Raw genomic sequence first — 13,040 nt, forward strand, 5'->3', positions numbered from 1 at the left:
ACAATGTGGGTATGGATGGCACTGGTGCTCGTGGGTGTGGGGCCACTGCACAGGAGGGGTGGGGTGGGCTACATCTCCCTGGAGCAGCCCTAGATAGAGATGGGCATTTGGGAGGTGACAGGGCAGCACAGGGAGGGGGCAGGGGAGATGTGACGGGGGTGGGGAAGTAGAGGGTGCCTCAAAGTGGGCCACTGAGGCTCAGTCCCACTGGGGCCCCTTTGAAAGCTTGGAGGCTCAGACCTTGCATTTATTCCTCTGGAGGGTTAGGAGGCCCATGCCTCACTGGCTGAAGGTTGTTCCTGAGAGATAAACTCTGGTATGTCTGGTCCAAGCATGTGCCTATGGCCAGAAGGGCCTCAGACAGAGATGCAGGAAGCCGTAGGAGCTGTAGGACTGTGGCTGTTGGCAGGTGACCTTCGGGGCCAGTCAGGATACGGTCAGGTCACTGCTGGCTTGTGCTTCTGTTCTGCAGTCAAGTCCGTCTTCCAGTGTGGACAGAGGAGCCTGTCTTCCTCCTTCATTACTCATAGCAGGTGGCACCTGGGCGGGGCCAGGCCTGGGCTGGGGCTGAGCTGTGGAGCTGAGTTGTGGGCCAGCCGCAGGGCTGGCTATCCAGGGGATGCTACTGCGCAGGCTAAAAAGGCTTTTCCAGCCTCAGAGAAGGCAGTAGAAATGAGAAACAAAGTTGTTCAATGTGCAAATCATTAAAAAAAATAATGATCTCACTCCAGGGTGTTCATGAGCCCCTAAACAGCTGTTAATGAGCTGTTAATGTAGCGACAGCAGAAAAAGCAGCCAGCTGAGGCAGGAGTGGGCTGCGGCCTCCTTGTCCACCTCCTCTCTTTGTGAGCTCACCTCCTGCCTATCCCATTCCCACCAGCACCTCTGCTTCAGGGACACATGGCCCTAGGCCTCTGACCTCGGTCCCCGCAACATACAGTGGAGCCTGGACTGGCCACTGAGTCTCCACTCCTGGAGGTCAGGGCTCTCAAGGTCATCTCAGACCCTGGGCATCTGGACTCAGGGAGACAGTGCTTGGTGTCCCAGGAGGGAGCTGCCCCCGTCCTGTTTTAACTGCCACCAGGTTAGCTTCTGGAGGAGGGTGCCATTCTTGGATTTGCTTCTCAGGGTGAAGATGTTGCTGGGAGTGCTTGATGTCAAGGTGCCTACGACAGAGGGCAGCTGTGTGGGGCTTGCAGGAGTGCGGCATAGGTAATGATGAGTATGAAGACAGGTGCCTCTGGGCAGGTGGTACAGACATGAGTGGGTGTTAGTATGGGAGGGGTGGGCTACAGATGTCCACAGGCATGGTGTTACTTGGTATAAAGGTGAGGATACTGGTGACAGCAACTGGGAATCAAGAGTCAATGGGTGAGATAATAATAACTAAGACTTTATAGTACTTATTATGCACCCATCACTGATCTGTTTTACATGAATTTACTCATTTAATTTTTACAATAACCCCACAAACAAGATACTATTAGTCTCCCCATGTTTTAAGGGGAGGAAATGGAGGTGCAAAGAGGTTAAGTATTTGTTCAAAGTCATTCAGCTAGTAAATAGTGGGGCTGGGAGTTGAACTTGGACTGGCTGGCCCCAGAGCCCATGCTCTTGCTCCTTCTACTTTGTGTGGGTTACGGTGTGGCTGTGACGGTGTGAGTGTGGGTGGACACAGGGACACTCTGGATCCAGGTGTGGAGTGGAGGTTGTGAACAGGTTGAGCGGTGTGAGTGGACGTGGTCATGGGTGGAGGGAGGGTGTGTGTGCACTGGCTGAGACTGGGGCTGGGCAGTCGTTCTCAGACTTCAGTTGGGAGTCACAGCCAGCGGCCAGCGTGTTCATACCAGAAATGTTTCTGATTTGGGAGGTCTGGGTGCGGCTAGAGAATTGCATTTCTAATAATTTCCCCAGTAACGCTGATGCTGTGGGTCTGGGGCCCGGACTTTGGGAACACCGGGGAACAGAAGTACAGTACGTGTGACTGGGAAGAACAGGAACTGGTATGTTAGAGGGGAAGAAGGAGTTGGGGAGAGTGAGACCAGAACAGAGCGTGACTTTAGAAGTGCGGGGTGGTTACGGTGGTAGGGAGGTGTTCGTTTGAGTGAGAGCAGGGATGTGTATGGCTGAGGGAGGCAGAGAGGAAGGGGAGCCTGTGACAGTGGGCTGAGAAGCCCCTGGTGGCCCCTCCAGGGTGAATCCTGTGCTACATGCGTTCTCAGTGTGCAAAGATGGCCAAGACGAGGTGGCTCTTCCCTTGGGTCCCCTAGCGCAGGGGGCTTCTCTAGGTTCATCAGTTGGTTTTTCAACTATAAATTACTGATCCCAAACAGGCAACTGCCAGGGTCCCAGAGAACCTGAGGGGGTCCTGAAACCTGTCCAGAAAGGATTTCCTCTCCTAGGTCAGTCTTAGAGCCCATTGTTCTATATAAATGTGTTGGAGGTGGTGCTGGGGAGGAGAGTGCCTCAAACTAAGTATGAGCCCCACCCTTGGACTAGGATGGGAAACATTTGGCGGGAAGCTAATGGAGGGACAGAGGATGAGGTAACAGGCTGCTAGGACAGTTCCACTCTGATGGTCACCAGATTTCCCAGGCTGGGCCCGCAGGGGTGACTTGGAGCCATAACTGACTGAGTCATGTTATAGGTTGTGTCCCCCCAAAAAGATGTGTCCTCAACCCCAGTGCCTTAGAATGTGTCTGTTTTTGAAAACAGAGCCCTTACAGAGGTAATCAAGTTCAAATGCAGTCATTGGGGTGAGTCCTAATCCAGCGGGACTGGTGTCCTTATGAAACCAGGAAATTTGGACACAGAAATACATACAGAGGAAAGACGATGGGGAGACACAGGAAGAAGATGCCCTTCTACAAGCCAAGGGATGCCTGGGGCCACCAGAAGCTAGGAGAGGGGCCTGGAACACACTCCCCCTCTCAGCTCTCTGAAGGGACAAACCCCGCAGATGCCTTGATTTTGGACTCCTAGCTTCTGGAGCCATGGCAGAGTGACTCTGTTGCTTAAGCCACCAAGTCTGTGGTGCCTGGTCACAGCAGCGTTGGGAAATGAATGCACCATGATTCATGGAAGGAGCCAGCTGGTCTTATCAATTGGAGGGGGTATTTGCTGTAGGTATGTGTCACTGCTGAGGGCTGGAGCAGTGGACAGCTTTGGGAGGTGATGGAGGTGACTTCAGGAAAGGGCAGTGTGGCCTGAAGGACAGGGGTTTGCCAGCGGATGACTGTCCAGTGGCCCGTGAGCAATCTTCATTTCTCCAGGAGTGAAGAACTGAGTCTGTCTCCCAGGGGAGGCACGCCCTGAGCTAGTGGTGGCCTTCCCGCCACCCTGGGCCTAGCAAAGACAGCTGGCAGCTTGCACAACAAGTAGCTTGCACAACAAGCTCCCACCATCTGCAGGACCTTGGAGCCTCCTTTCTCAGGTTGTGGAGCAGGAAGGGCCAACAGGGATGTGTCTTTGGCTATAGGAACTCCAGGTTCAGAGGAGCCAGGCATGGATCTCCGCCACACATGAAACGACTGCAAACACCCTTTTTTAATCAATAGTATTTTATTGACAGTTATAAATATTTTCCATTTGTCCCCTATTTACAGTTGCAAAATAGTTTATGATATTATTCCTTCACTCACTATTCATCATCTTTCTAGAAACTCCATGAAAATTGAATAGGAAATAAAAAGCTCTTTAGGGGGGCCCACTAACCTGGTTCCCCAGACCTCAAACAACCCCACAGGGACAGCAGGCGACGTCGCAGCAGGTGCTACACAGTAGCAAAGGGGCGGGCAGGCAGCTCCTGGAGGGGTCAGGATGCCAAGCTCCTCAGGACATTGGTGATGCTCCAGTGCTGGCCCGAACACTTCTGCAGCACCAGCTGGAAGCCAAACTCCGAGTCACTGTTCTCCTGCAGCTCCAGACAGCGCTTGGACTTGCGGTTCTGGATGGCGCCTCCCTAGGAGCCAGGGGGGAGAATGGGGTCAGAGGGTGTAGCGGCCACACGGGGAAGTCTGGGGAGCCTGAGGGCTAGCGGCTGGTGCAGCCTGGGGCTATTTGTGCATCTAGATGTCTGGGATCCAGTGAGACTATGGGAGGTCTGGGGCCAGCATTCCCATGAAGCCTTGGGCTCCCTGTCTCTGATGTGTGGGTCTCCTCTCTGAGACTGAATTTGTGCTTCAGTTTTCCTCAAGGACCCCTAGTTCTTTGCTAGAACAGAGACACCCCACCCTGTGTCCGTCTACCTGGCTGGAGCGTGGCATGCTGAATTGTTCCTACAGCTCCTGTCTGGGGGCAGGGCCCCGCTCCCCATGGCCATAGGCTGGGCTCTACTCTGAAAAGCCTAGTTTTTGGCACCGTCCCGTAATTAGCCTGGATGTGAGTATCACCAGACCTCCTGCTTTTAGGGTCTGTGCCCCCAGTTGGACCCCTGGAGGCATCAGCGTTGTCCTCAGCCAAAGTCAGTCTCCTGAATTCTGTCTATAAGGCCACAGGGCTCCCTCATGTCTGGATATGCATGATTTCCCCATGTGACTGATGTTCCAGAATGTTCTGTAGCCATGCATACTCAGTTTATTCCCCAAACACTCTGGGGCTGCTGGCTCTGCGCCTGGGTGGCAACATCTGAGTATCTCTGAGTGCTACTGGTAATCTGCTTAGCTGGGCTTTGCCCCCAGAATGGCTTGGGCTGGGTGGTGGGCCATGTGAGTGGGCCCCTTGTAGCTTAATGGGACTTGAGTATATGCTCAAACCCCTTTTCCCCAGAACCTACTGTGTTTCCCATCTCAGCAATACCCAGGCAGGCGTCTGTGTGAGGAAGCTGGGCATTTTCAGCGATACCTCTACCTTCTCCCCAGCATCTGATTAGGCACCAATTCCTGTGAATTCCACCTCCTTCAGGCCTTGTGACTGTGCCCTTACCCCTGTCCCATCGTACTTGCCCTGATTTGGGCCAACATTTTCTCTCCCCGGACAACCACTATGAGCCTCCTTGCAGATCCCCCTTCCCACTTCCAGAGGCAAGGAGGAGTAATTTTTCCCAGTGCACACTTGACCTTGAAGAGGGAGCCCAAGCTCTATAGCACAGCACTGACAGCCTTTGTGGTGTGGTGCTGTTTCTCCCTGGCCTTGTCTCCCTCAACTTTCACACCTTCTGCTGCAGCAATACTGAACTCCTTGTAGTTTTCTGGCCCCATCTGTATTTTCTCAGGATTCCTAGACTTTGAGCAAGCTGTGCCCTGTGCCCAGGGTCCTTCCTTCTCCATGCTTCTGTTGCAGGCTGAGGCATAGTCACTCAAGGCTCAGCTCTGGCTTCGTTTTCTCCAGAAGCCTCTCACTGTCCACCTAGCCCCCACCTCTACCTTCTGTCCTTCAGTCCACTTGGCTGGCAAGGTGCTCTTCACCACGTGCCTTCTGCTGCTAGGCACTTATTGAATGGTAGTAAGACTTATTTACATGTCTTTTCCCCCACTAGACTGAGAGCTCTATGCTTTATCAAGTTCTGTCCCCTCAACATCCAGCAAAAAGCTTGGAACATGCTAGGTGATCATTAATGTTGGCTGTTATGACCTATATAGGTGAGAAGAGAATTGGCCACAGGATAGGGTGACTGTGCTCTGGAGTTCACCCTGGAGTGATCCTGGTAGGCTGGCAGCAGGGAGAGGGAGGCTCCTACTTCTTAAGACTTTGCAGCTCACTCCTAGCTGCATCCCTGCCCATCCTAGGGAATAGCCCACTGGGAGAGGGAGATGGAAAGCTCCTTCTGGAAGTCATTCCGTCTGCCACCACCATCCCCATGGCAACAGCTGACATATCAAGAGAACATCAAAACTGAGTTCTCAACAACCACCTAGAAAATTGGCAGCATCTGCCACACTTGGACAGACACTTCCCTGCGACCAACAGTTCTGTGCCTGTAGCTAGCTATAAATCTAGCAGGAACATGGGCACCAAAGGCATGCACCTGAGTGCTTTCTGAAACATGATTTGCAAAAGCTTCAATCTGGAAACAGCCCAAACATTCATCAATAGTAGAATGGGTAAGTAACTTGTAGTGATTCACATAATGGAACACCATACACCATCAAAAATGAACACACCAGAGTTCTACTCAATAAGGATGAATTTCATAAATGTAATGTTAGCAGAAGAAGCCAGGCAAAACATGTATATATAACCCTACTTCTATAAACTTCCCAGACAGGCAAAATAAAACCATAGTGTGCAAGTCAGGGTGACTTTACCTTTGGGGAGGAGGGGTGGGAGAACAACAGGGAGCAGGAAGGGGCTTCTGGGGGCTGGTAGGGTGCAATTTTCTGACCTGGGTGGTGCTTACACAGGTGTTTGCTTTAAATCATTTAGTCGAGTACTTATTTTTGTATGTCTGTTTGCATAGTTCTGTATGTATGTGTTATTCTTCAGTTTAAAAAATTTAAGAAAAAAGAAAATCTATCTCCCCAGAAGGGACTTTGAGTAGCGGGTGAAGGAGGCAAAGAGTGAGAAGCCAGATGGCATAGAGGGTCAGGATTCTGTGTGTGTGTGCATGTGTAGGGACCAAGTATGGAATTCCCGATGTCCCATGTGTAGGAAATGGCCCTGCAGATGGCAACCCCCTTCAGAAGCATCTGAGTGAGTAAAGCAGGTCCCTTCTGCTGTGTCCCCAGCCCAGCACCTCCTCTGAGGAGAGAACAATGACTCACTGCCCCCAGGAGCACAGAGACATCAGGACCAAGGGGAATTGAAACAGTGAGCCCACAGGTGCAGCCACAGAGAAACCCACAAGATCAGGCCCTGAGAGGGGACAGGCCAGTGGCCATGGGACAAGGGCTCAGAAAGGACCCTACAGTCCTTGTGTTGGAAGAGACTTTCAAGGCTGGCCATCTTGTTCCCATCTGCAATCTGCATGGCCTCTGTACTTCAGCCACAGTGCCCTTCAGCTCTCTGTGTCCACTCACAGGAACAAAGCACTGAGCCCCCTGAACCAGCACTTCCTTTCCCAACCAGCTCCCCCTAGGAGCATTCCCCTCCCATTGAGTAAGATGCCTGTCTCAGGGGCATCCAGCAATGGGGCCCAGACCACCCATCAGGTCCCCATACTTGGGTCAGCTCCTGCTTCTCTGCCCCTTCCCTTCCAACAGGGGTTGCTGAGGCCCATGTCCCCTAGCTATACACTTTTCCACATTAAACACTCCCAGTTCCTTGTGGAGCAATTTTGTATAATTTTTCCATTCTGGCTGTCCTTTTGTATTGTGTCTCTCGGAACTGACCACAGAGCACAGGCCTCTTCACTTCCACTGCACAATAGGCTCTTTCAAAGCAGCCAAGGAATTGGCACCTTTGGTGGCCACACCATAGTCCTGAACTGCACAGGGGTGACTGTGGAGGGCTGCCTCAAGTTGTCCCCTCAGAAGCTGTGGTCCACCTTGGGTGTCCATCCTGTCCCTCAAAGGTTGGACTCTTGTACCCAGGGGCATCCCTTGTGACACTTGCTCCAAGTGAGGCCAGCCCATCACTCTGCCTGGACCAGGTTTCTGTGGCTTCTGTGTAAAAGCTTGCATCCTCCAGGCCAGAGCACATCTGCTGCCCACCCACAGGCTGGGCCATGCCACTGGGGCTTCTTTGGTGGGCCTGCAGCCAGCTTCTCCTGATGCTCCAACACCCTGGCCAGCCCGGTGGCATATCCTACCCCACTGCTGGGGGTGGAGCTCAGGCAGGGCTGGAAAGAAACCAGCCAGCTCTTGTTCACAAGGTCTGCTGGGGTTTCGGCATGTAGGGTGAGGACATGGAAAGGGGACAATGCTAAACCAGGATGCTTCTCTTCTGGTGTCAGCTGTGTAGCCTTGGGTAAGCCACTCCACCCTTCTGGTCCCATTAATTCTGGGGCCAGGCGATCATTTCTGTCCTGATTACTGGAGGATGAGCAGAAGGACAGATGAGAAATTCCCTTTTCAGAGATAAAACAACAAGCAGGTTTGAGGCTGCTTACAGGGTCAGGGTGGGCACTCCAGAAGAAGTGCCAGCAAGCAGAGGGGCCAGGCTGAGTGCCTGACATTCTGAAGATTCTGGCTGCGCAGCATTTCCTCAGGGGCTGGGCTGGGCCAGACCTCACCAACAGTGGGGCTGCTTCAGCACCCCCTGGACCACGGAAGCTTGGAGAAGCTGTTCCAAAACCGGAGGCTGCAGCCCCCTCCCCCTTTCCTGCCAGCCACTCAGGCACATTCTAAGCCTCCTGCAGGGCACCTTGCCAAAGCCCAGAGAAGGAGGATGGGCAGAGAAGTAAAGTGTTCCTTCAGGGATTCAACTATGACATTTCCCAGGCTCTACCCTGGCTGAACCATGCCCTCAGCACCCTAGAGACAGGAAGCACGGTGACCCTGGGGCAGAAACAGCTAGGGTGGCCTCTGGGAAGAATGTGGAAGAAATGGAATGAGGCCAAGAGCAAGGGTGGGGGGGGTTGTGGAGGAGACACAGCCTCTGAAAGAGAATTTGGGTCCCAGGGAAGGTGGAGTGTGAGGCCAAGGAGAGCTCACTCTTGGGAGGCTCTGAAAGGACAATCGTCTACAACAGAGCAGCGAGGCCACCTTGGAGACCCTGATGAGCAGAGCCATGGCATGCATCTGGGAACCCGTCTGGGGTATGGAGAGAAGCGCTGGGCCATCCTTTAGCACTAGAGCTAGCACCAGCCCTGGCGCTGCCTCCCTCCTGTCTTCCTTCTCAGACCTCAGACCTTAACAAACTCGGGGGTCATGCCCTCTCCCTAGGCACATTCCATTCCCCACAATTGGAAGGGAGCCTTCCTCTCCTCCACTCTGGTGAGGAGTGAGTTCAGCACCCTTGGGAGCAGCCTGGTGTTGCTACTATCTGTACCTCTACCTGTAGGCTTTGCCCCCGGGATGAAAGTAACAACAGAGAGCACTTGTTTACCATATGCCCAGCATTGTGTCGGATGCTCTACGTGTCCAATGTCATGTATCCTCACAGTAACCCTGAGAGGTAGAGAGGCTAATGATCACCATGCTATAGAACTGGAGATGAGGCTCAGAGATGTGCGGCTTAGACACTTGCCAAGGATCATGTGCTCAGTAAGTGTGGAGCCAGGCTGGGAGCCCAGGAGTCGGCCCCTAGCATTCACTCCTCCCCATGCCTGTCTCAAGGGAGTGGACTAGACTGACCACTGTTGGTGCCCCAACACCTTGGTCATTTTGACCAGAGAAGGTCACCTTGATCTCTGAGGAGCTGTAGAGAGCCAGTGTCATCTAGTTCTTTTGACGGCTCTCTGCAGAGACACATTTCATCCATCCATCCATCCATCCATCCATCCATCCTTTAATGAGTGTGCCAGGAACATTAGAGACTAAACAGGAAAGAATCCTTAGCTTTGTGAAGACTATCCTAGAGGGGGAGCAAATAGCAAATAATAAAGTCTGTGGTGTTAGAAGGTGGTAAGGCTGCACATGAGAATGTAGAGCAGCACTGTGGATGGTGTCTGTGCCCTAGAATTCACGTTGAAGCCCTGATCCCCTATGTGATGGCATTTGGAAGTGGGCATCTGGGAGGTACTTAGGTTATGAGGGTGGAGCCCTCATGAATGAGGTTATATGAAGAGACATGTGACAACGCAGTGAGAAGGCTGCCATATGCAAACCAGGAAGAGGGCTCTTGCCAGATAGTGAATCTTCTGGCACCTTGATCTTGGACTTTCTAGCCTTCAAAACTGCGAGAAATAAATGTTCGTTGTTTAAGCCACCCAAGCTATGGTTGCTTTGGTACAGAAGCCTGGATGGACAAAGACAGGCAGGGTCAGCAGAGGGACTGGAAATGGTGGTGAGGCAGGCTGCAATCATAAGAGGTGCTCAGGGTGATCCTCATTTACAAGGTGAGACCTCAGCAAGACGTGAAGAAGAGGAGGTAGCCCAGGGGACATCTGGAGAGAGTCCCGGAGCCCAGAGCAAAGCTCTTACACCAGCAGAGGCCTGGTGTGTCCAGAGAATGGCACAGGAGGCCCCGGTGCAGAGGAGTCATGGGGGGAAGGGTAGGAGAGGAGGCCCAAGAGGCTCTGGGTGGCAAACACAAGGCCTATGGGCCGAATCTGGCTCTCCACCTTGTTTTATCCAGACTGGCACCTTGTTTTATCTAGCCTGGCACCTTGTTTCTACCTGGGAGCAATGCCAAGCTCTCCCTTAACAGTCAAGGAGTAGTTACACTGATACAGTCCTAGAATTACATTTGGCCCTTTGAAGGCAACCGCAAGGCTAACGTGGCCCCTGGTGAAAATGAGTTTGATACCCCTGCCCAAGAGGTGAGTGTGGGCAGGTTGTGTGGGGCCTCATAGCCACTGAACAGGATTTTGGCTTTTAACCTGGTGACAGAGCCAGCCAGTACAGAGTAGGGTTGACGTGTTAACCAGGACACCCTGACTGCTATGCTGAGCACAGAGCACTGGAGGGGCAAGGACGCAGGGACACCTGTTAGCAGGCTCTTGTCCTCACACCCAGGGCCAGCCGGCAGCCTCTGGGCCAGCCCCAGGGATCTCGGGGCTGAGGCTTGATGCAGAGCCCCTGATGGGTCCTGCCCCCTGTGGAGGGCACAGTCACTTGGTTTACTAGTCCAGCCATCTAAATTATTTGTGTAATACTTGCAACTACAAGATCTGGAAACACACAATACTTTTAATTAAAGAATTTAAATAAGGGCAATTAAACCTGGCAGGAGAGATGCTGTGGCACACAACAAGCTTAATTGGAATGGGAACCAAATTAAATATAGAAACAGCATTAAAAAAATTGAGGGCTGAATGTATAGAATTAAGGAGCCTAATAATAATTCCTAGAGCTGGGTGCCCAGCCCCCAGCCTAGTTCCTTCTCCTTCTGGGCCTCTCTGGAGTGGTGACTAGAGAGGGCATGGGAGGCGGTGTGAGCAGAAGCCAGAACAAGGGACTCTGCTCCCAGCCCTGCCTCTGGCTCTCCCTGGCCGTGACCCTGGGTTAAGTGGCTGAGCCACTCTGGCCTTTAGTCCTCTCCTTTGCAAAGGGCGTCGGAGCACTGGGGGCACTCTGATTTTCTCTCCACATGGAGCAGTGACCGTGTGAATGGTGGCACGTGGATCCGTGGTCTGTCAGCCCCTTGGGCAGAGGCACTGAGGAGCTGACCCTAGATCACACAGCTGTGTTTCCCCAGGTGTGAGCCTGTGGCAGCTGGGCGTGGAGCAGCTAGTGTCAGACTAAGCCACCTGGTTCCTCCTGAAGATGTAGGCTACGTAGGTGGATTACACAGAGTTCCTAAAGGGCTTGTTAAGCCATAGATTACTGGGCTCCACTTTTCTGCTTTAGTAGGTCTCCAGTGAGGCCACAAATGTCTCACTTTACATTTCCAGGTTCTGCAGGTGGTACTGGTCCGGGCACCACATGCTGGGGACCACCAACAGCCACTACCCTGTCACAGTAAAGGGCTGGGCCCAGCTGGTTGCTTGCACTGGCCTCCCTGAGGTGCAGAGTTTGGAGTGTCTGGGCTGAGCTCGGGCTGGTCTCCCGTTTGCAAATGAGGGGTTCATGAGGAGGTGGTGTGTGGACTGAATCCCGCATTGTGGAGATTGCCCTGTTTATGGCAGATCTCCCATTCCACTCTTTTTTCTAATTAATTTTCCATGGGCAAGTGGTCCCGGGGGCTTTAGGTTTAAGCACAGTGGGCTTGGGAGTTTCCAGGTGAAGTAGTTCATAATTAGTAATCAAATACTTCAGAGCATAAGTGGGAAGTTAGCGCTGGTTACAGAAACCTGAATTAAGCCTTTTTGAGGAGGAGAGTGGTCTTTTGGTAATATGATAATTCCACACTCCATTTATTCCATGGGTACTTTGGTGTTCACCTTTCTTCAAGGGGACTTGGGTGTCTGAGCAGATCTGCTTGAGATTTGTGGTGAAGCTCTCTCAGACTGAAGATGGCTCAATGACAATGTCAAGTGAGAAAGAAAAGGTGAAGGGGAGGGAGGCTGTGAAGACAGCAGGATGGTGGGAGGGAGTTTGCTGAAGAGGCAGGAATCCAGCCAGTTCAGGCGCACCTGCAGCCTGGCTGGGCAGGGACACCACAGCCCCAGACTCCCACTGCAGCCACCCGCCAGCTCTCCAGGGCTGAGACAAAGGCCCCAAGAACAAAAGAGCATGGACCCCATATTTGACAGAATTCCCAGATTTGACCTTGGACAAATTACTCCATTTTTCTGTGCCTCAGTTTTCTTATTTGTAAAATGAAGATGATTAAAGTACCTAAAGCACTGCCATAGAAATTAAGTGATATTTATGAAGCAGTTGCGATACTAACACTACCTGGCACATAGTAAGCACCTTATAAATGATTGATAAATACATTTCAAAGTCTCCCCAGGTCTGAGTGGTGGGGAACTGAGCCCCCACACCTGGCCCCAGCTTCTGAGCTCTGTGGGGTGAGCAGGGGAAGGAGGGGAGTGCCGACTGCCATCACCTAAAAATAACTAGGGAAACTTCCAGGGCCTAAACAACGCTCTGTCAGTTCCTCCCAACTGGACAGTTCCACACTTGCCCCTTCATATGACACGGAAATGAAAAGCTGTTTTATTCCAAAGCTGTAATGAAACACCCAACTATGGTCTTTTGTTCTCAGTACAAAAGGTTCTTCAAGTTAGACTTCCTGGCAGAGCTTGGGGATTGGAGCGAGAAGAAAGTCCAGGACTCCTCCTCCTTGCGTGTTGGGAAATTCTTGGGCAGAATTAGTGGTGCTCCCCGGGAAATGTGCTCTGTAAATAGGTTCTGTTTTGTGTGAGTTACTCATCTTGCATCAAATGGTCAAATTAGACCCCACAAGTCAGAGTTGATGGCCCCTGGACGGGTGAGCTTGGCTCTGAGGTCAGCCCTCTTCCAGAAGTCTCTTCATACTCTCGAAAATCCTGGATGTTCCTCATTTAGAAAACACAGAAATGCTGCCTGAGAAGAGGGCAGGCACACAGCTGAGGTGTGGAGACAGCCCACCGATGGGAAGGCTGATCTGTGTGCCCTCGGACTCCCTGAGGG

General features: G+C 52.3%; 1 protein-coding gene across 2 annotated transcripts in view; it reads right to left on the reverse strand.

Annotated features, from left to right (window-relative positions):
• Nucleotides 1-3,542: 3,542 nt before the first annotated feature.
• The window catches only part of GALNT18 (polypeptide N-acetylgalactosaminyltransferase 18), a 322,614-nt gene continuing 313,116 nt past the window's right edge, over nt 3,543-13,040 (reverse strand). For both annotated transcript variants that reach the window (XM_045825818.1, XM_045825817.1), the window contains one exon: nt 3,543-3,961. In XM_045825818.1, the coding sequence (XP_045681774.1) occupies nt 3,815-3,961 (147 nt within the window). In that variant the 3' untranslated portion in view covers nt 3,543-3,814. The remainder of the gene's footprint in view (nt 3,962-13,040) is intronic.

The sequence above is a fragment of the Phyllostomus hastatus genome, unplaced genomic scaffold (genome assembly GCF_019186645.2).
Source record: "Phyllostomus hastatus isolate PE091 unplaced genomic scaffold, TTU_PhHast_1.1 phas_scaffold_585, whole genome shotgun sequence".
Taxonomy (NCBI): domain Eukaryota; kingdom Metazoa; phylum Chordata; class Mammalia; order Chiroptera; family Phyllostomidae; genus Phyllostomus; species Phyllostomus hastatus.